This window comes from Rutidosis leptorrhynchoides, chromosome 5 (assembly GCF_046630445.1).
Source record: "Rutidosis leptorrhynchoides isolate AG116_Rl617_1_P2 chromosome 5, CSIRO_AGI_Rlap_v1, whole genome shotgun sequence".
NCBI classification, from domain to species: Eukaryota; Viridiplantae; Streptophyta; class Magnoliopsida; order Asterales; family Asteraceae; genus Rutidosis; species Rutidosis leptorrhynchoides.
In genome coordinates, this window is record NC_092337.1 from 229,834,474 (window position 1) to 229,857,777 (window position 23,304).

Genomic DNA, 23,304 nt, shown 5'->3' on the forward strand with positions numbered 1-23,304 from the left:
AAGGATACTTTCGTTCTGTTTTCTGAATACACCGAATACCATTTAACCATATCTATTAAACCGTCACATCTATCTTCATTTAAACTGAACCCTACTTTGTTGCTTGCTGCGTTTGAAACCGTTTACCACAATCCCACGATCCAAGTAAATAAGACATATAAATAATATCATGTGTAATATAGTTCGGTCAGTTTAAAGGAAGCAGGAAAGGAATAATCTAATCCCACTTGATATAAAGTACCACTTGTATTTGTTGTGTGATATTACTTTAAAAAAAAAAAAAAGAAACCACTCCATTAAAGTGAGCACAAGAACCGGGTCTTGATTGTTCGCATCTGTTATCTCAATTATAATTAATTATGTGGGTCATGATTTTATAAGCTGGGGGCCACGATGATATTGTCTGTCCGTTTACACTGATACAATCTGATTTCAAAAATCCAGGATTTAATCGAATAGAGTTTTGGGCCATATGAGCTATTAAATATTTGGGACGGTTGTTATGGATCACTAGGGTGTTATATGGATTTGCATTTTGCACTAGTTTAGTTTTGGGCTTCCTCATATATTGCTAGTAGAAGGCGTCTGATTATTAATAAGACAATGATGATTATGACCGTAAGATATGGTGATAATGATAATTATAAGTTGATGATGATGATAGAAGTTTGATGAAAATAAAACTGGTTCGTTAATAATAAATATTCACTCAATCGAATTACTAAAAGAAAGACACTATTGGTTTGTTGGTTAGAGGTATGTTGGGGATTGCTCGAGAGGTCGCGGGTTCAAGCCCCGTCAATGTCATTTATTTTTGGAAAAACCTTTAAGGTAGTCTTATTGATTTATTATTATTATTATTATTATTATTATTATTATTATTATTATTATTATTATTATTATTATTATTATTATTATTATTATTATTATTATTATTATTATTATTATTATTACAATAATATAAGTTGTCATTAATCTCATTAATAATAGTATTAGTATCAATTTTGTAACTATTGGTATAATTATTTTATTACTAAACAAATGTATTATTAATAGTAATATTATTATATTTTTATGCTATCATTCTTAATAAAATTATTATTGTTAGTAAATCATTAATAACTCTCATAAACAGGAAAATTAATATTTTTACAAGTATTATTATTAATATCATAATTTTTATCATTAATAGGATTATTATTATTTTTATATTATTTTAGTATCTATACAAAATTTAACAAATAAAAGATATATATATACATTTAAATATATAAAAATGTATTAAATATATATAACATAACAAAATTAATATTTTCATTTAATTTAAATATATAAAATAAATATATGAAAAATATAAGTTATTAATATAACTTATAAATTATTATATATAAATTTATTCGATTATAATTATGTGTATTGATAAATAAACAAATGATATAGGTTCGTGAATCCGAGGCCAACCTTATACTTGATCAATGATGTTATATGTATTTTTACTACAAAATACAGTATGGTGAGTATATAGTCCCTTTTAAACTCTAAATATTTTTGAGCTGAGAATACATGCGCTGTTTTTATGAATGATTTACGTTATGGACACAAGTGATCAAAAATAAATTCTACGTTGAGTTGTACCATGGCATATCTCTTTATACTTGGTAACTGCTAATTACGTGAGGAGCGTAAACGCGAATCCTGTTGATAGATCTATCGGGCTGACATCCCCAACCGGGCTGGACGACCAGCATTTAACGGTTGCACAGTACTTCGTTCTCGTTACTACACTTGGTACGGTGTAGGGTTTATTTAAGAGTATGCTGCTGTGACTTTTAGTTAAGTATGGTTACCAAGTGCTCAACGTCTTTTCTATACACGAGGAGTGTATTATGTATAAACTTTAAATCTTGTGGTCCATAGTTATAACGCTGCTAGCATCAAACCTATATATCTCACCAACTTTATGTTGACATTTTAAAGCATGTTATTCTCAGGTACGAATTAAGTCTTCCGCTGTGCGTTAGCTCAAATTAAAGATATTATTTGGAGCCGATCATCGCAATGGGACCAACTGTTGAAGACTTCGTCCGGGAGGATTAGGACCGGTCCTTTCAGCAGGGTTTGCAATGATGGCCTGCAATGCCCTCACATGAGCAGGAAGAGTTGGCTCTTGAACATTGGAGGATGTGATAGCTGGGTTAGTGATATTAGGAGGAGGAGAATGATAAGCAGAGTTGCCTTCTGGCCTATCTTCATGAAATTCAGATTCCTCGAATGGAGTAAAGTTTGGATCAGGAGTTTTCAGGCCCTTCTCTCCTTCACTTTCAAGATTTTCCTCCGGCACCCGTTCACCGCCCTCCGTAGCCTTCCCTTGGCTATCATCCGATTCTGCTAAAATCACTAACAAGAACAAATTAGCATTATGAACAAACATAATGGTTGTAAGCAAAAACATGTGCATTTTCAAGAAAGCACAGAATGGACATACTTCTCCTGCGTTTATGCTTTTTGCCCTCCTCTGTACTCTTCGCCCTTTTAGAGCCTATGCTCTTCTTTCTTGTCTTTTGGGTTGGAGGAGGAGTGGGGTTAGTTTCACCCGTGATGTCAAATGACCCTGATGTTTGTTGATCGGCGGTGGTGGTATCATCCGCTGTCCGCTCAGTGTCTGTATGATCAGACTCGGATTCACTGTCTGAGCTGCTCACAGCAATTTCTTCTCCCTTTTCAGCAGCAGCAGCATTAGCAGCAGCTTTAGCTTCAGCCGCAACTCTCTCCGCCTCTATCTCTTCAGCAGTTTTGTCACGAGCAGTGATCTCTACATCATCATCAAGATCAACGGATGAAAGAGCAGAACGAACCTGCATCACGGCGTTGGCTGCAAAAATAAAACATGAACAGCAATATAAGTAAACATGACAAACAATAGACACAAATATATATATATATATATATATATATATATATATATATATATATATATATATATATATATATATATATATATATATATATATATATATATAATAGGATGATCATATCACATCCTACCCTGGTTTTTCTCACGAAGTACTAGCACAGAATTGCTTGGCCATTCTTGACTCACTTTGCACAGCACAAGAATTCCCTCATACCTTTCATAAGATCTGGGCGGAAGGCGGAGCTCTTTCAAGCTATTTACTATCCGCTGCTCTGCGGGAGAAATCTTAACACCCTTTCCTATGCCAGCATCAATAGCACCCCATTCCCGGACAACGGAATATTCCTCCGGAATAACAGTTTCATCAACAAAGAAAAATGGACTTTTCCAGTCCTTCAAATTTGAAACTCTATTCGTACCAACAAAATGAGTATTTTTATTACTATCAATAGTAAGCCAGCAGTCACTAATTGTGCGAATTCTAAACAAAGAGATAAAAACTTTAATGCGAGGCTTTATATTAATAGCATTGCAGTACATTTAAAAAAGGATGATTTTTTGAAGGCCATGGGGATGCATCTGACTAAGACAGGCCCTATAATATCTAAGAAGGCGAAGAAGAGAGTTAGTAAGGGGAACACGGAGGTTGCCGTGGGTAATTTGTAAAGCGTATAAAGTAATTTTTCCCTCAGGAGGGTTGTCAGCAGTTTGTTTGTTGGTAGGAAGAACAGGGTTGTATTGATTGAGATGGCGGAAGGCAATCTTTAAGCCATCTAAATATTCATTTGTCAATGATGAAGCCATCATGCTAACTTCTGGAATGTCAGCGGTATTTGACGAAGAAGGCTTAGCATGCTCTTGGCCAGTACTACGTGTAGAAGCCATGATAATACAGTAAAAGATATCAATAAGAAGAAAATAGCAGTAAGATGAAGTGTACTGACCTTGGAAGACGGTAAACCTTAAAAAGTTGAAGATTGAAGAAGGCGATGAAGATTTGGGGGAGAAATATGCTTTTTAGATCTTGGCAAAAGTAAAAAAGTGATGGTAACAGGGTTATGACGGTTTTTATAGGATTTCATCGATGCAATTTTTATGGCCACGATTAAGACACGTGTAGGGGTGAGTTTGAACGTGGGGTACGAAATAACACTTTTTACAGCTGGAGGAGCGTGGATGATCTCAGCCGTAAAAAACTAATCATAACAGCGTCAGTAAAATTCGTCAGCATTTAATGCCTAAAACGTTTTCCCCGATGCAAGTGGGCAATGAATAGGCTGGTTTGGCATGCGTTTTCAAAAGTTTAACGACTTAATCATTCTTCAAATGCTTAAGTCATTAAACTGTGGGGACTTAATGGTGTATCCTATCGTATACACACATAAAAGGCATAATGGTTGCATAAAAGTAGCATCAGGAAGGCTGGAAACAACAGTTCTGTGAAGTTTTCCGTTCAGCGTTCTCTGCTGTACAGGCTGCTTCGTCATGCGTAAGCCCTGGCCGCCTAGCGCGTAAGCCCTGGCCGGAGAACGCCACCTTCAGCGTAAATTTCAGATCACAAGTAACAGAACATATCATCATCTGACACGTGTCCCCAAGCAATCTGGTGGATCTGACACTATAAATAGACCCTTTGGGTCGTCATTTTACACAGTTCAGATATTCTGATAACTTTGAGAGCTGAGACTTCACTTCTCTTTCTCTCTCTACTTTCTCTCACTGGAAGTCATCCGGCTAGCACTCTTACGCTCTACGGACGACAGCTTGATTAAGCCACCCCACAAGCTTCTACACTTGTGAACCGGGTCTGCAGGGATTATTTCCCGAGGGTAAAAATCAATCGGCAACACTCCGCTCTCCTAAAGCTAGATTACTTCTAGTATCTTGTTGACACACTAAGCCTTACCTCATAAAGAAATAGGTGTTAACATCTCACATTCGGGTATACTGGCTCTATAGTAAGTACTGTTAAGGAAATATGTGTTAACATCCCACATTCAGGTATACTGGCTCTATAGTAAGTACTGTGACGATAAAGCTTTCCTGCAAAAAATTGCGTGTCCACCATCATTCCCACACACCTCTATGATCATCTCAAGTTCTACAAACCACTGTTAAGTGAGGGAGTTAAGTTTTTACTTAAATATTGTTTCTAAGGTATGTTCGAATGATTTGATGATTTATTAAAATAATCTGTTAGTTATTAGTTATTAGTTATGTAGAGTTAAAAGTGTATTGGTTTAGAATTGTTACTGAACGCGTGTATATTGTTTCTGAAATGTTAAACCTATAAGTGGAGTGCATCACCACTGCGTACAATAGAAGCATTACCGTTAGAGGTTGGTGGGGAATTTGATTTGAGTTTGAAGGAACTTGAAGAAGAATTAGAGTTCATGTGTTTGGTAAGGACGAAGATGAAAATGATGAAGGAGAATGATGAAGTATTGAAACTACTTTCACATGCATGATATATGACTAAATTTAACTCAGATTTTTTTCGATTGTTATTTTGGTAATTAACTTAGTAACAACTAAATAAACCACGAATATGCAGTATGAGATAAACATTAAGGATAAACTGAGTAATTTTTCCTAATTAACAAGTAATTAATAAGTTATTAATTAATTAATTAATTAAAATTAAAATTAAAATTAAAATGATATCTGTCGCATTTATGATTTCCGATCACCAATCAAAGCTGAAAACGTAAGTAAAAAATCTCTTCCAGTAATAGTTTTATCAAACACTTGTCTTTTATCGAAATCCAATTTCAGTTCCAATTCCAATTCTATTATCATGATGATCATCTCAAACACTTGCTATCTACTCTAAATTCTTCTGATCACTCTTTGGATTCACACCACTCTAAAACCACCAATGTCGGACCTGAGATCCGGTGGCCGTAAACTCTCCTTCGACGTTTTAACCACCACCGATTCCTTTTTCGACGACGACGACGATGATGATCGGCCTTCCCTACTCAGATCCGATTCCGTTCAAACCGAACCTCTCGTCAACACAAAACCTAGAAGGAAACGAAAACACAAAAAGAAGAGAAAAATTAAACCTAACAATGATGAAGAAAAGCTTCGTGATTTCGTTAATCACAATATCAATTTAAATACTTCGGGTAACCCTAACCCTAGCTCTAGTAGTACTGATTCTAATTTTAAATCTGATAGATTAATTATTAATAGTAATAGTAATAATTGTTGTGGTATTGCGGCGATGATGACGGAGACGGCGGTGGTGTATGAGGAAGTGTATGTGCCGCCTGAGGAGAAACGAGTTTATCCGGTGAGTAGTTCGGTTAGGGAAACACACGAGTTGAGGCAAAGGAGTAGTAGTGTGTGTAGTAGTTTAGGCGAGGATCAGGGGATGATGATGTTTCGGATTGATGAGAATGTGAAGGAGGTTGATGATACCAGCTGTAGTAGTAAAAGTAGGAATGGGAGTTTTTCTGGAAAGGAATTCGATACGGAATTAATGATGAAACAGACGGCTGAGATGAATGTGAATGGACATCATGTTGGTAGTAGGATGCTTGATAAGGAGCAGTCACTTGATTGGAAACGTTTGATCGCTGATAAAGATCCAAATCGTGAGCAATTTCTTCAGTTTTATCTCTATAACTATTGTTTATTTCTAATAATATGATTATATGTAAATGTTTTTATCTGAGGTTATGGTTGATAAGTTGATTTAATGCATAAAGAACCAAACTTGGCCTTTCCCTTTTGCCTTTTGTGGCATTACAAGTCAAGTTGAAAGAAGATAGTATGAATTAGAAACTTAAATTTGTATCAAAATTGGATATCACAGTTTTGAACCTTTATGCAGTTTATAGCTGAACATTGATGGTAAAGTGCTTCCATCATATATTCAGTTTTAATATCGACTAATTTTAGTACTGTTGGCTATCACATTGTGTCTTAGGCTTCAATAGTAGATTGACATATTTTTGTTCTAGTTATCTGTCTAAAGCGTTAGCCTTCAACTTTATGTTTGTCTAGGTGATGGTATACAAGCTTAAAAAGTTCCTAGAAGGCTAAAATATAGTTTGTCTATGTCAGATTATGTACTTTCAGAACTCGAGGAAATATATGTCTGTTCGTGTTTGTTATTTCTTGGCTTCTGATAGAGGTTGTGACCAGGCTGTCTACATTCTAGGATTTGTTTACTGTTTACGAGTGGCATTGTTGTTAATAACGTGTAGGTTTAACACAATATTTTTTACCATTGTTATTACTTTTGTGAACATATGTATGTATGTATGTATGTATGTGTTCTGACACTTAAATTTTGAAACCACCAAACAGTAGTAGCTTATCTTCATCTCATTATTTGTGCTGGTATATTTCTGTCAGACAACTTTCTGTTGGAAACGTCTCCAGTTAAATACTTGATGGAAGAAATGCATGGTGGAAATTCGTTAAGGACAACAACAACCCTTGCCAATGAGAAAGACCGTGAGAGAGTATATGATACTATATTCCGCATGCCATGGCGTTGTGAATTGGTAATTTACCTCGTTCTTATTTTTATTCGGTAACATCATAATTATATTCATCACCATGTGCATGGACTTATATTCTCTTTTGTCATGATAATTTTTCCCCATTATCAAATGATTATTACCTTTTTTGGTTGTTAAAATTAGAATATAGCTTAAGGATGCCAAATATTTCCTGCAGTATATATCATGGCTAGTAGGTGTCTTTTGAATCTAAATGAAAATACATAATGGAAGACATGTATGACATTCATAGTTAGGTGTTCATGAGCGGTTGTCTCTTTCATGGTCTCTCTTATACATATGATCTGTAATAGACACGGGTATTCAGATGACAACTATGTTTGTTATATCCAGTGTTCTCGGAACTCAGAAAGACTCGGGGAATACTCTGTTTCTGGAGATGTCCGATCTAATCAATTAGAATTTGTCTAAAATCAGTTAAAAATCAGTTAACCATTGGTCAATGGGGATTACTCGGTGATCACTCAAGATCACTCAAGATCACTCAGCTTAATCAGTCGAAAGCGGTCAAAGTCAAACTTTGATTACTCCCTGAGTTGCCGATGGCTCTTTCAAAAGTCTCGACCGAGTACTCCTCGGGTAGTGATTTTTGCAACCTTGGTTATATCACGTGTCCTGCATATGAACCTCTGCATATGATGATGTAGGATCGGGTCAAGCTGGGCTTGCGAAAATTGGGTTTTAAAATTATTTGGTCAAAAATATGGAGCACTTTGGGTTTTCGCGAGTTACTCCGTATTATTTTGGTTCATGTATTTTGTCTGGCCTATATATAGTTAATGTTTAGGGTTTTAATAGTTAATTGATTTTGTATATATTTTGTGAGTTATCACAGCCGCAAAGGCTTTTAGGCAGAAGTCCTGTTTGTTTTGTTAACTTATTTTATTATTTGTTTAACATGCTGTAATGGGAATGCTACATTATGGCATACGTGTAATTTTCATCCATTCCTCTTGCAATGATGATAGTGTGTGGATTCCTATAAGTAATTTGGAATATTGATGACAATTGTTTTGCAGCTCATAATTGTCGGCTTCTTTGTCTGCTTGGATTCTTTCTTGTCTCTGTTAACCATCATGCCAATTAGACTTGTCACATCCTCTTGGAAGCTTCTTAAAACAAGGTATATTCTGTTACCACCCAAAAGGTGAATTTGTGTGAGTATTTACTCCATTACTGGATATCAAATTAGGTTATTAGCATCTATTGGGTCATGCTTTTGTGCCATTGAACTATAATCTTTTACACTGCTGCAAACATTAGATGCTTGGGATCCATCAAGTCCTTACAATGCTATAAGCTTTTGTGATGCCAAGGAGGAATGTTTAGTAGGCGAGATCCTTGTAAAAATCCCCGATTACTCTGGATTAATCCCCGATTACTTCTATTGAAGAACTGGCGAGTCTAATCTTCCAAACTCCGTTTAATTAATCGGCCGACATCAGTTAATGGGTCAAAATCGGATTTGTTTGTCTGTTTGTCATAGTCGGTCAATACCCTTCAAAATTAAAGTTGGCAACATGTTAATATAAATTCAAACTAAAATTTGAGTAGCTAATTACACATATAATTTTGAAATGTATAAAAAGTTCAATCTGATACAAGACTACTTTATATGTTTTTTGACAGACAGTTGAAGATGCTTTCAGCAGCAGAGCTGTGTGACCTGGGTTGTTTTCTTATGCTGGCTTCTGGAGTAATTCTATTACAACAAACAGGTTTAGTAAGGGAATCTATTCCTTAATCAATTCTTTCAGTTTAGGCTTTTGTCTTGTTCATTGCTGATTGATTTTGGATTACATTGTTTTTCTCTTATGTTCATTGCTAGATATCAGCTTGATTTATCACATGATTCGTGGCCAGGGAACTATTAAACTCTACGTGGTTTATAATGTACTGGAGGTAAGGACATGTTTTTTATTACATATGTGGGTTATATCTCCCAAATCTCATTGTTAATATTCTAAGTATTCTAATTTCCAATGTGTAGTGTAATTTGTACACGAGTACCTGATGGGTGTTATGCAAAAAGTAGGTAACATAACATATACACTTGAAATTGTGGTTATATGAACTTGGCTGAAAAGCACACTATTACATTAACATTAATGGCACTACAGTAGGCAGCTTACTATATTTTAATGGTATGTGAATAACATGAATTTATAAGGGCTTATAGAGTTGTGGATAAAACGAAGTTCTTAACATATATATCTTTCATGTGAAATGATTTAAACAAAACAATCATAAATATCAAGTTTGACAAATCGCTTAAAGAGACACAACAACTGTCAAATGATAAGCATTAGTTCTAATCATAATTAGTTCATAATAAGGGCGTAGTAGTTTATCAGGAAGCACAGAATTCTTTCTTCATGGAAACTAGTGTATATTTGCAAGATGCGATAGTCGACATTCAATTATCGTAAGAATCTTTTTGGAAGAATTACAACTTGAAAACATAGTAAAAGATGCATTTAATGTAGACCTTCTACTAACTAATGTAAATATTGTCGTTATCTACAGATATTCGATAAATTATGCCAAAATTTCGGTGGAGATGTGTTGCAAACACTATTCAATACGGCTGATGGTTTAGCAAATTCTTCACCAGAAAAAATGAGACATTGGCTATGGAGGTTCATCTCCGATGAAATTTTGGCTGTGACTTCGTCAAATATCCTTTTATGTCAATTGTTTATATATCTATGTATTTTTTTGGATACTTTGCATTGCCTTAATGGAATATACTTTTAGTGTTGATTTCTTTTTTTTTTTCATCTCCAATTATTATGATCTTGTTCCCTTAACATATTGCACTTATTCATTCATTCATTTTATTAGCTCAGGCCATCACTCTCTCGACGTGTATAGTTGCCCACAACAATGCATTGTTTGCTTTGCTCGTCTCAAACAATTTTTCAGAGATAAAAAGCAACGTTTTCAAACGTTTTAGCAAGGATAACATACAAAGTCTGGTATATTTTGGTGAGTCTCTAGACATCTTCTTCACTTGCTTTTGTTTATAATTATTATTACTAATAATAAGTTTAATGCACCGATTGTCAGATTCTGTAGAGAGGTTCCATATTGCTTCCTTTCTCATTTTTGTCTTGGCTCAGAATATCTTGGAAGCTGAAGGTCCGTGGTTTGAGAATTTTGTTTATGTAAGTTAATTATCTAATTTGTTTATATTATCTAATTTTGTTTATGTAACTTAATTATCTAAATTGCTAATCAGTTCAACTAAAAAATGAGTCTGTGTCGAATTACGTTATGTTAACTAATGTGAAAATTGCCGAATGCTAGTACCAAAACTCATAGAACCAAATTTAAGAACTTTCATATGGATATTAAACATTTTTAATGTATTAATCTGAGAGCTAGTTTTTCTCGTTTGGATTTCTTCTTGCTATTTTCTTTAGACAACTTGCTATTTTATTTTGGAATCAAGTTATTAGATAAAAATGGACCTCTTTCATACTTATGATATGTCGTTAACCGCTATAATATTCGCCTTACAAAGTTACAAAATCGACCAAACATCTCTGACTGCAGTACTGTCTCTTAATGCTTCTCTTTTTCCGATGCAGAATGCTCTTGTGGTTTATATATGTGAATTGATGATTGATATCATCAAACATTCTTTTGTTGCTAAATTTAATGAAATAAAGCCGATTGTATATTCTGAGTTTCTTGAAGACCTTTGCAAGCAGGTAACTTTTGTTAATTGATTTTTAATTTTCATACTCTTAGAAAAGCTCACATTTTGTCATCATGACTATGGCTGGATCTTGCATTATAGGCCGTGTCGCTTCTTTTCTTCATCTTTTTTCTTTTCCTGTTACCTTTTTGATTAGCCATTTGCAAATTTAGTAGGCATGTCTCAATGCATGCTCAACTTTATCTATTTTTCTGCTCATATGCGTAATATTTTTTCAATAGATAATATAGACCATCTTGGTTTTGTGCATACTATTTATATCATAGGATGTATTGTATATTGATGATTATAGGAAAAGAAATTAAAGATAGATAATTATTGTTCTTTTTAGAAAGTACACTGTATTATCATCAAAACAAAGAACAAGCTAACTAAGTCCTACAAAAACACAGCCTATAAGCATTTTGCGAGAATTTAGAGATTAAGGATTATTATTTGCGTTATGAAAGCTCCGTTCTTGTATAGCGTGTTTACATTTTCATTTACTTAATTTTTATTAGCATTTAATCTGTTGGTACTTGTCACTCATGGATACAATCTTCTTTATATGCTGATTATTTTTACAGACTCAAAACATAGAGCCAGAGAATCCGAAGAAAACACTAACTTTTGTTCCTGTGGCACCAGCTTGTGTGGTAAGTAATAATATAATTATTAAATATTAATTATCAATATTTTGTTATTCCCTGCTGACCTCCTTACCGAAGACCCATGTAAAATATGAATTAATACTTAGAATTTACATCATAACACTCGCCATTTTGCAAATATATAGAGGCAGTAAGGCAAATTATAAGAAACCGAGTTAGGATGTATCATGCCATTTAGCTAGAGGTGGCAATATATTCATGGCTTTGGGGCCGTTCGGGTAACTGGTCAAAACTAGTTGGTCCAGGCTGACTCTTTTGATCGTTTTTCATTATTTGTCATGAATATTTTTGTACTCCGTATTAAATATGTGCTGAAGTTTGATTACAAAAACTACATTATTACAATGGTAACATAAGTTTCTACTAAAGCAAGTGATAGGTATATGATAATCATGAGCTGTAAATGATAGAGATGATGAATACTGGAATTAATGGAAGGATTGATTTTTATTAATGAATTGGAAATTGGTGAAGTACAAATAACTTCAGAGGAGATCCACACTATGGATTCTCTCCCTGCCCAAGCTCAAGAACCGAATAACAAGTAGCAGAAATTAAAAACATGCATCACCATCACCATCACCATCACCACTATTTATTATAATAGAAAGTAAAATGCATAAATCCTTCTTTCCGACGTGTCCTGGTCCCCTCCTTGTATACACTTTCCATATTTTGGGCTGTCTATCCGTGGGCTGGACTGCATCAGTGTTGGTTCCTTATCAGCTAGATAGTTATATGCAGTTAAGCGGCACTTATTGATCCATTAGACTGGTTTCCTTGTTAGTTACTTCTCGGTATCATTCTTTTTTCCTTGCCCGTTTGAGATAAACATAACACAAATCGACTCATATTTTAGTACATGTATGTGGTTTTTCCTTCGTAAGGGGTCAACTTCAGATAGCCCAATATTTTTGGTCATGCTATTTTAATGCAATTCTTTTGAAATATTGTTATTTCAGGTTATTCGAGTGTTGAGTCCAGTTTACGCTGCACATCTTCCCTGCGGACCTATTTTATGGAGACTTGTGTGGATATTTATGTTGTCGGTTATGAGCTTTGTGATGCTCACAACTTTGAAAGTCATGATAGGTATGGGACTTCATAAACATGCTACTTGGTATATTAAAAGGTGTCAAAGGAGAAAACTGCACTCAGATTAGCTTATTACCAAGTACATAATTTTCAGTCACTTAAGCTCAAAAGTTGAGACCACATTGATACCAACAAGTATAAGAAACATCAAATGAGAACGTCGACCAATGTCTCTGTTGGTTGATTATAAGGAATCATCTGTAAGCGTCTGCTTATGAGTGTTGGTCAATAAGTATGAGAGGCTGTTACCGTAGAAAGTATACATCACTTGTACCTTTTTTCCCCCAACTAATAGAAACTAAATTATGGTGGATAGTGATTGTTGAATCTCAATTTTGAGTTTGAGGAAAAAGGTATAACTAGTATATTATGGTGTTTAGTGATTCGTTAAAGTAAAAACGCTACAGAAAATTCACATCTTTTGTTCCTTTTGTGCATTATATATTTACATATATTTTGAAGAAAAATTTGTTATGTCTTTGCTGGATCTGAAAAGCCGATCATAGCTGGTTTTGTTTGGTTTGTTAAGTGAATTTTCATGTTAGGTTTGTTACAGAAATGGTCATGATAGTGTTGAAGAAGCGTCTCCATTCTCTGCCACTCAGAGATGCAAGAAAAAAAAAAAAAAAACCCCGAATGGAAAAAAAACTCATCCGAGAACCGCAAACTATTTCTGACAAGAACCAGGATCCAGTTCCTGAATCTGAACCGGTTCCAACCGGTTCAATAGGTTGAACTAGCTGTGGAGCCCTCGCTTCGCGCCGGGTTCCGTTTTGAATGCGAGTTAAAAAAAAAAATGTTGATCTATTTTGTAAAAAAAAAATATTTCGACATCTAACATTGAAGGGTCGTTCCTTTGTGAAAGTTGCTTCTTTTAGCGTTCGAGTTTTTTTTTTTTTTTAAAAAAAGTTGGTTGATCTATTTTGTAAAAAAAAATATTTGTTCCTTTTATGAAAGTTGTTTTTTTATCGTTTGAGACAAAAAAAAAAGTAGCACAGTAGTAGCGTGTAGTAGCGCGGTGAGTGTTATTATTCAATATTTTTAGTGTTAGTGATGAGATAAATAATATTTTAGAATATAGGTATAAAATGGGGGGGGGGTTTTCGATTTGTATTTTAATGAAAGTTAGGGAGTTGGGTGTGTGAAAAATGAAATATTAAATAGTACTATAAAATTGGGGGGGGGGGTTTCGATTTGTATTTTAATGAAAGTTAGGGGGTTGGGTGTGTGAAAAATGAAATATTAAATAGTACTATTCATAACTAATAAGACAATTTTTGTCTATTAGTTATATTAGTAATAATGCAACCCGTTTTTCTCCGGGTAAAAACTGTAATTTATTAGAATCAATTTTTTCGTCTGCAGTTAAAAAAATATATGTTACTAGTGTTTCGTATGGTTTTTTGAACATTTTTGGACCATTTTATACCCATAAGTGTAGTATATATAGATGCTATTGATTTTGATTAAAAACACACCTTCTCATTCTCTCAAATCTTTCGAAACCTCTAAATACTCTAATTACCACAAAACTCTACTTACTAATCCTATAATGGATAATTTACATGCTTCTGCTTTCGTTGGAACATCTTAGTGCGTTACACCAACAACGATGCTCACCACATTAAACCAACTAGGCGGAACCATGATTCTTTTTCATTGGGGGCAAAAATTTTTTTAAAACCGTAGACTTTTTAGGGCAAAATATAGATGTTTTGGGGCAAAAAATGAAGATTTTTAAGCAAAATTTGAAGGTTTGTGGGCAAAATTTGAAAGTTTTGGGGCAAAATTTGTATAGTTTTAAGAAACATTTGAAGGTTTTGGGGTAAAATATATAGGTTTTGGGGGGAAAAAAAAAATCCACCCAGAGCAAAGTTGAAAAATCCAAAAATTTTCCACTAAAATTTCAAAATCGACTGGGGGCGAGCCCCCCGTCCCCACTTAAGATTGCCCCTGGACGTTTGGTCTAATTTCGACTTGTGAATGAACGATAATCAAGAAAGAGTTGCATGAGTTGTTTCAAGTTCCTTTCAAGTTCGGGTAATTCTTCGTTAAGAAAACGCCTTCAACGAACTTGTAAAGGAACCGTTGAACAATACCTCGACACAACCTCCACTTGGTCTGGATGGTTCTGTTTTTTTATACGATCCCGAAGCACTTCGGGAAGATTTTACAAGGTTTGTCATTCAACAAGGGCTTCCTTTCAATCACTTCGACAATCAAAAGCTTATGGATATAATTCGGAATCGACTACAACCACGATATAACAATGTAAGTCGTACTACTCTAAGACGTGACACTTGTAAATCATGGAAAAAGCTAAAATTGATATAATTGAAGGTTTTCGAACATATAAATATAATGTTTCAATGTTTGGACCGCACCACACGGAACGACAGTTTCTTATTTAGCCGTTACCCCTAATTGGTTCAATCCCGATTCGTAGTTATTAATGAAACGGACCGGTTTTAAACTATTTGATATCCAAAACAGTTTACGTCAAACATGGAAGAGGTATGCGTGAAGATAATCCTATTGTCATGTGTAAGTAACTAGGGGGTGAATAGTTACTTAGTCGATTTTTCAAAATTTTCTTTGCGTTTCGTTGAACTTGAACTTGATATAGTGTGATTTGAAATGTTTGTTCTCTAATAATACTAATAATATAATATATGTAAAGCTTATAATCAAAAAGATAAGGGAAGAGAGAACAAACACAACGATTTATAGTGGTTCGGGAAGATGTTAACTAATCTTCCTTAATCCACTCCTCAATTCTATGAATTGAGATTTTTCTTCACTATGATACTCCAAACTCGGTGGAGTGTCCGGATACAACACTAGTACTTCGATAAGTGATATCGGGCAAAAAGTCACATTTTTATCCCTAAATTAAGCCCTAGAACAATAAAGATTTAAACTTTGTCGGCAAAATTATCGCTTTTTCGGTTGATTTTGTAGATTAAGTAATTACGAAGGCGATGCAAAAAAAATCAAGTAAAACGGAGCTAAAACAAAGATTCTAGAGCGAAAACGGTGAAAGACAATAAATCAAGTTACGATCCAGTGAATCAAGGCTGACCAGGCCCAAAAACGGCCTGCCAAACGGCTTGCCAAACGGCTTGCCAGTATGACAAACGGCCTGCCAAACGGCCAGGTAAACGGGCTCGATAAACGGCTTGCCTTGCAAACGGCTTGCCAAATACGGCCTGCCAAACGGCTTGCCAAACGGCTTGCCAGCCATTTGCAGGCAAAAATGGAGTCTATTTAAAGGGCTCTCTCCATCCATTCCAACACACACTCAATTTGTAATTCATTTCATATTTTCAAGCTTTTAGTTAGTTTTTAGTAGTAGTTAGCTTAGCTTTTATTTTCCGGATGATATCCCGGCGAGTCCCTGCGATCTCGGGCAGATTTCTTCGGCCTTTTCAGGTTTTTTATCCGAAACGCTTGTCTTTTGTATTAAACATGTGTTCTTACTTTTTATGTTTAATAATGCGTTCCGATATTGCCATGATAGCTTAATTAATCTGTATGTTGCCATGATAGAAGTTTGGGTTAGCGTAATTATGTTAATTTAGTACGATTACTGTTATAATGCTGAACTAGGAAGTCTGATAGATTTGTATGCTAGCATCTTAAGGATTGACCAACCTAGGTTGTGATCAGAACTTGTCCACCTATATGAAATTAGCTACTTCATAGGATTAAGACCCCTGGTTATACAGTATTTGAAGATTCTATGAACTCGGTATGGCCGGAGTTCCCGAGAGGCATCTAATGCACTTTTAGGACACGGAACTTAGGAATTGAGACATGAATGACCTAGTATGCCTATTGACTGTTCCGAAGAGACCTCTTAGGAGCTGTTAAGATCTAGTTAGTGCCTTTACTGTATGACCCAAGCCTATTGCATGTTCTTGTCTGATTGTTGCCCTAGTTCTTAGTCATATCAACTGTTTAGGTATTCATTAGGTTTCTATCTGCTTTACTATCAGTATATTAACTGTGATGCTGTATAATGTTTGAATTGTTGTGATCTCATTAGTATGATGGAATGGTTGTTAGTTTTCATTTAAGGTTTTGCTAACTTAAACCGACGGATTCCTTCCGTTTGTGATCAGTGTTCAATCAACACGACACATTGTTATTCAGTTACCTAAACTGATAACGAGGGTTAGGATTAGAGCTTAACTCACTAACCAACCTAGTACTTTACTGAGGATAACCTCCGAGGTATTGTTACCTTTTCAATTATACGACCAAGTGACATACTTCTCGCTGCTCAAAGAGAACTCCGAGAGTTCAGAGACAAGTAGGTCTGTGTAATTGGCTCATCCAACCAGATCTACATCATGCCAAGCATAGTCTTAACATAAGCATAATTACCTTTCCCTAACCCAATACTGATATCTTGGTCAACATTTCCCTGATCTGCATACTCCGGATATCCTTCCACTTTATTTACTTTTCTGCATTTAGGACCTTTAACTAAAATCAACTACTATCTTTTATCCAGGTAATTTAACTAAAAGACAATTATCCACTTGATCTTCAATTCGTTAATCAGCATAAAAATACGACACTAGGTTAACTTACACCTTCTACACCTTAGAAAGTAAAAGTAAATTTAGGCCCCGCGAAATATAAATAACAAAGACACTGTGTGCTACCGAATCGGACATCCTGCGACCTAATGACACCGCATAAATAAAACCGTCCGTTAGTGGCATATCAGTAGCTCTCTTTTTCTTGGCGCCGCTACCGGGGATCGAATATTTTGATTGAGAAAGATTTTAAACAGACAAAGTGTTGTTTGGTGGTGTCTAAGAAAGACAATTATACACGGACTTGGTTGTTGAATTTTTCGAACAGTCTCTAATTATATTGGAACCAAAAGGATCCTGCCTCTCCGTAATTGGCCTGGCCACCTCGATACAAGTAATCTGTGAGAAGTCCTATCAGTTAAGATATCCGATCTGGTTAGCGACCGAATTTCAAGAATAATTGTTTTTATTAAATTATCGATCCTTTTAGTAAATTAATATTTTCTAAAAGTTACTTTTAAGTCTTTTAAACAGAAAATCTAAAAAAAAATGGAACAACAAGACACCTTGCTTCTATGCATAAGTCATGCTTAGAGGAAAGACGAGGACCAATCACCTTAGGAACCGAAGGAATTCCTGAAATTAGTTCACACATGATTAAACTAGTCAGTATGATCTGTAAATTTCAAGGATTACCGACTGACGATCCAAATTTTCATATAAACAAATTTATCAGTCTGGTTTACTCTTTTAAAAAGGACGAAAACGAGAAAAACATTTTGAAACTTCATCTTTTTCAATATTCACTTTCTGCACACGCTTCAGCATGGTTTGACGAACTTAACCCGAATTCAATCCATACATGGGAGGATTTAGCCACTAAATTTCTAAACAAATTTTATCCACCCTCCCTGCAAACCTGTTTAAGAAATGAGATCACAAACTTTTCTAAAAAAAAAATGAGTCATTGTGTCTAGCATGGAATAGAGTAAAGATGATGCTTAAAAGATGTCCGAATCATTCGTTAAGTCGGGCAGACATAATCTGTACGCTTTACAATGGTTTGACCAAGGATGATAAGTCTCTCCTAGACATGGCCTCGCAAGGCAATTTCATGTCCCGAATAGCAGACGAAGCATGGAATCTCTTAGACACAATAGCTACACAACAGGAAGATTGGAACAATGAAGCTGCTGAGAAGGGTGACATCTTCGCTCATACGGTAAAAATGCTGGAAACCAGGTTACAAGATCTCACCCTCACTTTTCAAAATTTACCAATTCCTAGAAACTCCGATGCTACTAGAACCAATCTAAGGTATCCTTACCCTAGATGGGCACACAAACAACAAAATAGCTCGGATCATAATATAATATTCCCGTTGCACAAACCTACTCTCCAGTCTAAGGAAATTTTAGTTGAATTTATGAAAAAGCAATACATGATAAACCTTCAAGTCATAGAATGCCAGAATAAGTTCGACACTTTGATAAAGACTTTTGAAGAACTAATCACTAATTTTCAGCTTACGCTTAAACGATTAACCACTAAAGTTGATATAGAGTGTAGTGAGTTTGATGCCCTAGTAATTACTAGAGGAGGGAAGGAAACAACTGTCAATATACCCATACAAGATTTTGTCGATAAGGAATCTGTGTCAATTGACCCAGCTGTCAATCCACCAGAACCTATCTCTCCTAAGGCCCCAGAAATTATTCCGCGCGCCCGCATACCTTTCCCAGGTAGGATTAGGAAGGAAAAACAAGAAGCGCAATTCGCTAAGTATTGGGATATTATTAAGAATTTGCATTTGAATGTACGACTAGTAGATGCTTTAGTAGAGATGCCAAACTGCGCTAAATTTTTCAAAGAACTGCTTTCAAACAAAGAGAGATTAAGAGAGATAGTTAGCTTGCCCTTAAGTGAAGAATGCTCGTTAGTGTTACAACATGTAATTCCCCCTAAGTTGTAGTGACCCGAACTTTTCCATATTTACATATATTAAATGAAAACTATATTTACATGATTAAATGTTTCCAACATGTTAAGCAATCAAACTTGTTAAGACTTGATTATTTGAAATGAGTTTCATGTAGACAATTGACCACCCGAGTTGACCGGCGATTCACGAACGTTAAAACTTGTAAAAACTATATGATGATATATATATGAATATACATATATATAGTTAACATGATATTATGATAAGTATCTCACTAGGTATATTAACAATGAGTTATATACAAAAAATGAGATTACTAAGTTAAGAAACTCGAAACGATATATATATATATATATATATATAACGATTATCGTTATAACAACGCCTTACTAAATACATATGTATCATATTAAGGTATTGTTACATTATATTTAACATGATAAAATGATAATTATATATATCATTATGTATGTTAACAATGAACTACATATGTAAAACAAGACTACTAACTTAAGAATTTCGAAACGAGGCATATATGTAACGATTATCGTTGTAACGACATTTTAATGTATATATATCATATTATGATATATTCGTACATCATAATATCATGATAATGTAAAAATTTAATATCTCATTAGATATAATAAACAATGGGTTAACTACATTAAATGAGATCGTTAACTTAAAGGTTTCAAAACAACAGTTACATGTAACGACTAACGATGACTTAACAACTCAGTTAAAATGTATATACATGTAGTATTTTAAGATATATTCATACACTATTGAAAGACTTCAAGACACATATCAAAGTACTTCTACTTATAAAAAATGCTTACAATTACATTCTCGTTCATTTTCATCAACAATTCTACTCGTATGCACCCGTATTCGTACTCGTACAATACCCAACTTCTAAATGTATTTACTATTGATATATACACTTCAATGATCAGCTCTTAGCAGCCCTTGTGAGTCACCTAACCATGTAGGAACCATCATTTAACATCTAGCATGAAATATCTTACAAAATAACAAACAAATGTGACCTTATATTGACTAGCAATATCACGTTTTTGGTACTCATCACAAACACATTCATTTTCAATTATTTTTGCATCAAACAACTCTCTCTCAAGTGTTCTTCAATTTTTCTAAGTGTTCTTCATCATTTCCTTCATAATCTACATCAATCTAGCTCATAAATCCTAACCTAGATCAACATACAAAACAACTACTCAAGAAAACTTCAAGAACACTTTCAAGTTTGCAAGTCTACTTCCAAGATTTCTAATCCATTCCAAGCAATCATCTAGGATCAAGAAACCTTTGTTATTTATAGTAGCTTATCTCTCTAATTCAAGGTAATACTCATATTCAAACTTTGGTTCAATTTCTATAACTATAACAATCTTATTTCGAGTGAAAATCTTACTTGAACTTGTTTTCGTGTCATGATTCTACTTCAAGAACTTTCAAGCCATCCAAGAATCCTTTGAAGCTAGATCAATTTTTGTCACTTTCAGTAGGTTTACCTACTATAGTTGAGGTAGTAATGATGTTCATAACATCATTTGATTCATATATATATAACTATCTTATTCGAAGATTTAAACTTGTAATCACTAGAACATAGTTTAGTTAATTCTAAACTTGTTCGTAAACAAAGTTAATCCCTCTAACTTAACTTTTAAAATCAACTAAACACATGATCTATATCTATGTGATATGCTAACTTAATGATTTAAAACCTGAAAACACGATGAACACTGTAAAACCGGACATACGCCGTCGTAGTAACACCATGGCTGTTTTGGGTTAGATAATTAAAAACTATGATAAACTTTGATTTAAAAGTTGATCTTTTGGGAAAATGATTTTTCTTATAAACATGAAACTATATCCAAAAATCATGGTTAAACTCAAAGTGAAAGTATGTTTTTCAAAATGGTCATCAAGACGTCGTTCTTTCGACTGAAATGACTACCTCTTACAATATTAACTTGTAACCTGTATTTCGACTATAAACTTATACTTTTTCTATTTATTTTCATAAATTTCAGTTCATTATGAAACCATAATAACTTGAATCACTCAAAACGGATTTAAAACGAAGAAGTTATGGGTAAAACAAGATTGGATAATTTTGCTTGTTGTAGCTACGCGAAATTTGTAACAAATCTATACAAATCATAACTTAACTAACTTATATTGTATTATACATATATTCTAACATATATTATGTAATCTTGGGATACCATAGACACGTATACAATGTTTTGACATATCTTATCGACCCATATATATATATATATATATATATATATATATATATATATATATATATATATATATATATATATATATATATATATATATATATATATATATATATATATATATATATATATATATATATATATATATATATATATATATATATATAGATATATTATTTGGGAACAACCATAGACACTCTATATGCAGTAATGCTTAAGTTAGCTATACAGGGTTGAGGTTGATTCCAAAATAATATATATACTTTGAGTTGTGATCTAGCCTGAGACTTGTATACACTGGGTCATGGATTGATTCAAGATAATATATATTGATTTTTTTTCTGTACATCTAACTGTGGACAACTAGTTGTAGATTACTAACGTTGGACTGCTAACTTAACAAACTTAAATCGTTAAAACGTAATAAAAAATGTTGTGAATATATTTCGATCATACTTTGATATATGTATACATTTGTAATAGGTTCGTGAATCAACCCGTGGCCAAGTCTTACTTCCCGACGAAGTAAAAATCTGTGAAAGTGAGTTATAGTCCCACTTTTAAAATCTAATATTTTTGGGATGAGAATACATGTAGTTTTAAAAATGTTTTACGAAATAGACACAAGTAATCGAAACTACATTCTATGGGTGAATGATCGAAGCCGAATATTGAAATGACCCGTTCATATACATTATAAACGATTCACAATAGTTGATTATATCGCAAGGTATTTGACCTCTATATGATACATTTTACAAACATTGCATTGGTTTTTAAAAGACAAACTTTCTTTACATCAAAAATTGACGGCATGCATACCATTTCATATTACATCCAACTATAATTGACTTAATATTAATCTTGATGAACTCAACGACTCGAATGCAATGTCTTTCAAAGTATATCATAAATGACTCCAAGTAATATCCTTAAAATGAGCTAATGCACAGCGGAAGATTTCTTTAATACCTGAAAATAAACATGCTTTAAAGTGTCAACCAAAAGGTTGGTGAGTTCATTAGTTTATCATAATCAATCATTTCTGTAATAGTAATAGACCACAAGATTTCAGTTTCCATAAATATCCGTACACTCGCAAGTGTATAAAATTATTCTATAAGTTGTTGAGCGCTTCGGTAACCATACTTAACAATTAATGTGGCATATTCCCTTTATTATGAAATCTCCCTACACTGTACCAAGTGTAGTAAAAACGAAGTACTATGCAACCGTTTACGATACTAGAGCGACTAGCCCGGTTGGGGTTGTCAAACCCGATAGATCTATCAATAGGATTCGTGCTTACATGCTCTTACAACATGTAAATATTAGTTACCAAGCTATTAGGGAAAAATATGCAAAGTGGTACAACTCAACGTAGAATATGTTTCTAGTACTTGTGTCCATTTCGTAAAATAGTTATAAAACAGTGCATGTATTCTCAGCCCAAAAATATATTTAAAAAGGGAGTAATGAAACTCACAATACTGTATTTCGTAGCAATTATGTATATGACGGCACTGAATAAGTGCAGGGTTTGTCTCGGATTCACGAACCTATATCAATTATATATATATTTATTAACATATAATATTGATAAAACAAGTTT

General features: G+C 34.0%; 1 protein-coding gene across 1 annotated transcript; it reads left to right on the plus strand.

Annotated features, from left to right (window-relative positions):
• Positions 1-5,633: 5,633 nt before the first annotated feature.
• LOC139846615 (protein POLLEN DEFECTIVE IN GUIDANCE 1-like) lies at positions 5,634-13,375 on the plus strand. The gene is made up of 11 exons (XM_071836091.1): positions 5,634-6,516; positions 7,283-7,434; positions 8,472-8,575; positions 9,082-9,170; positions 9,281-9,354; positions 9,979-10,129; positions 10,273-10,440; positions 10,522-10,619; positions 11,046-11,168; positions 11,743-11,811; positions 12,789-13,375. Exons 1-11 carry the CDS (start codon positions 5,793-5,795, stop codon positions 12,987-12,989), a joined length of 1,953 nt encoding a protein of 650 aa, XP_071692192.1. The 5' UTR covers positions 5,634-5,792; the 3' UTR covers positions 12,990-13,375.
• The last annotated feature ends 9,929 nt before the right edge of the window (positions 13,376-23,304 follow it).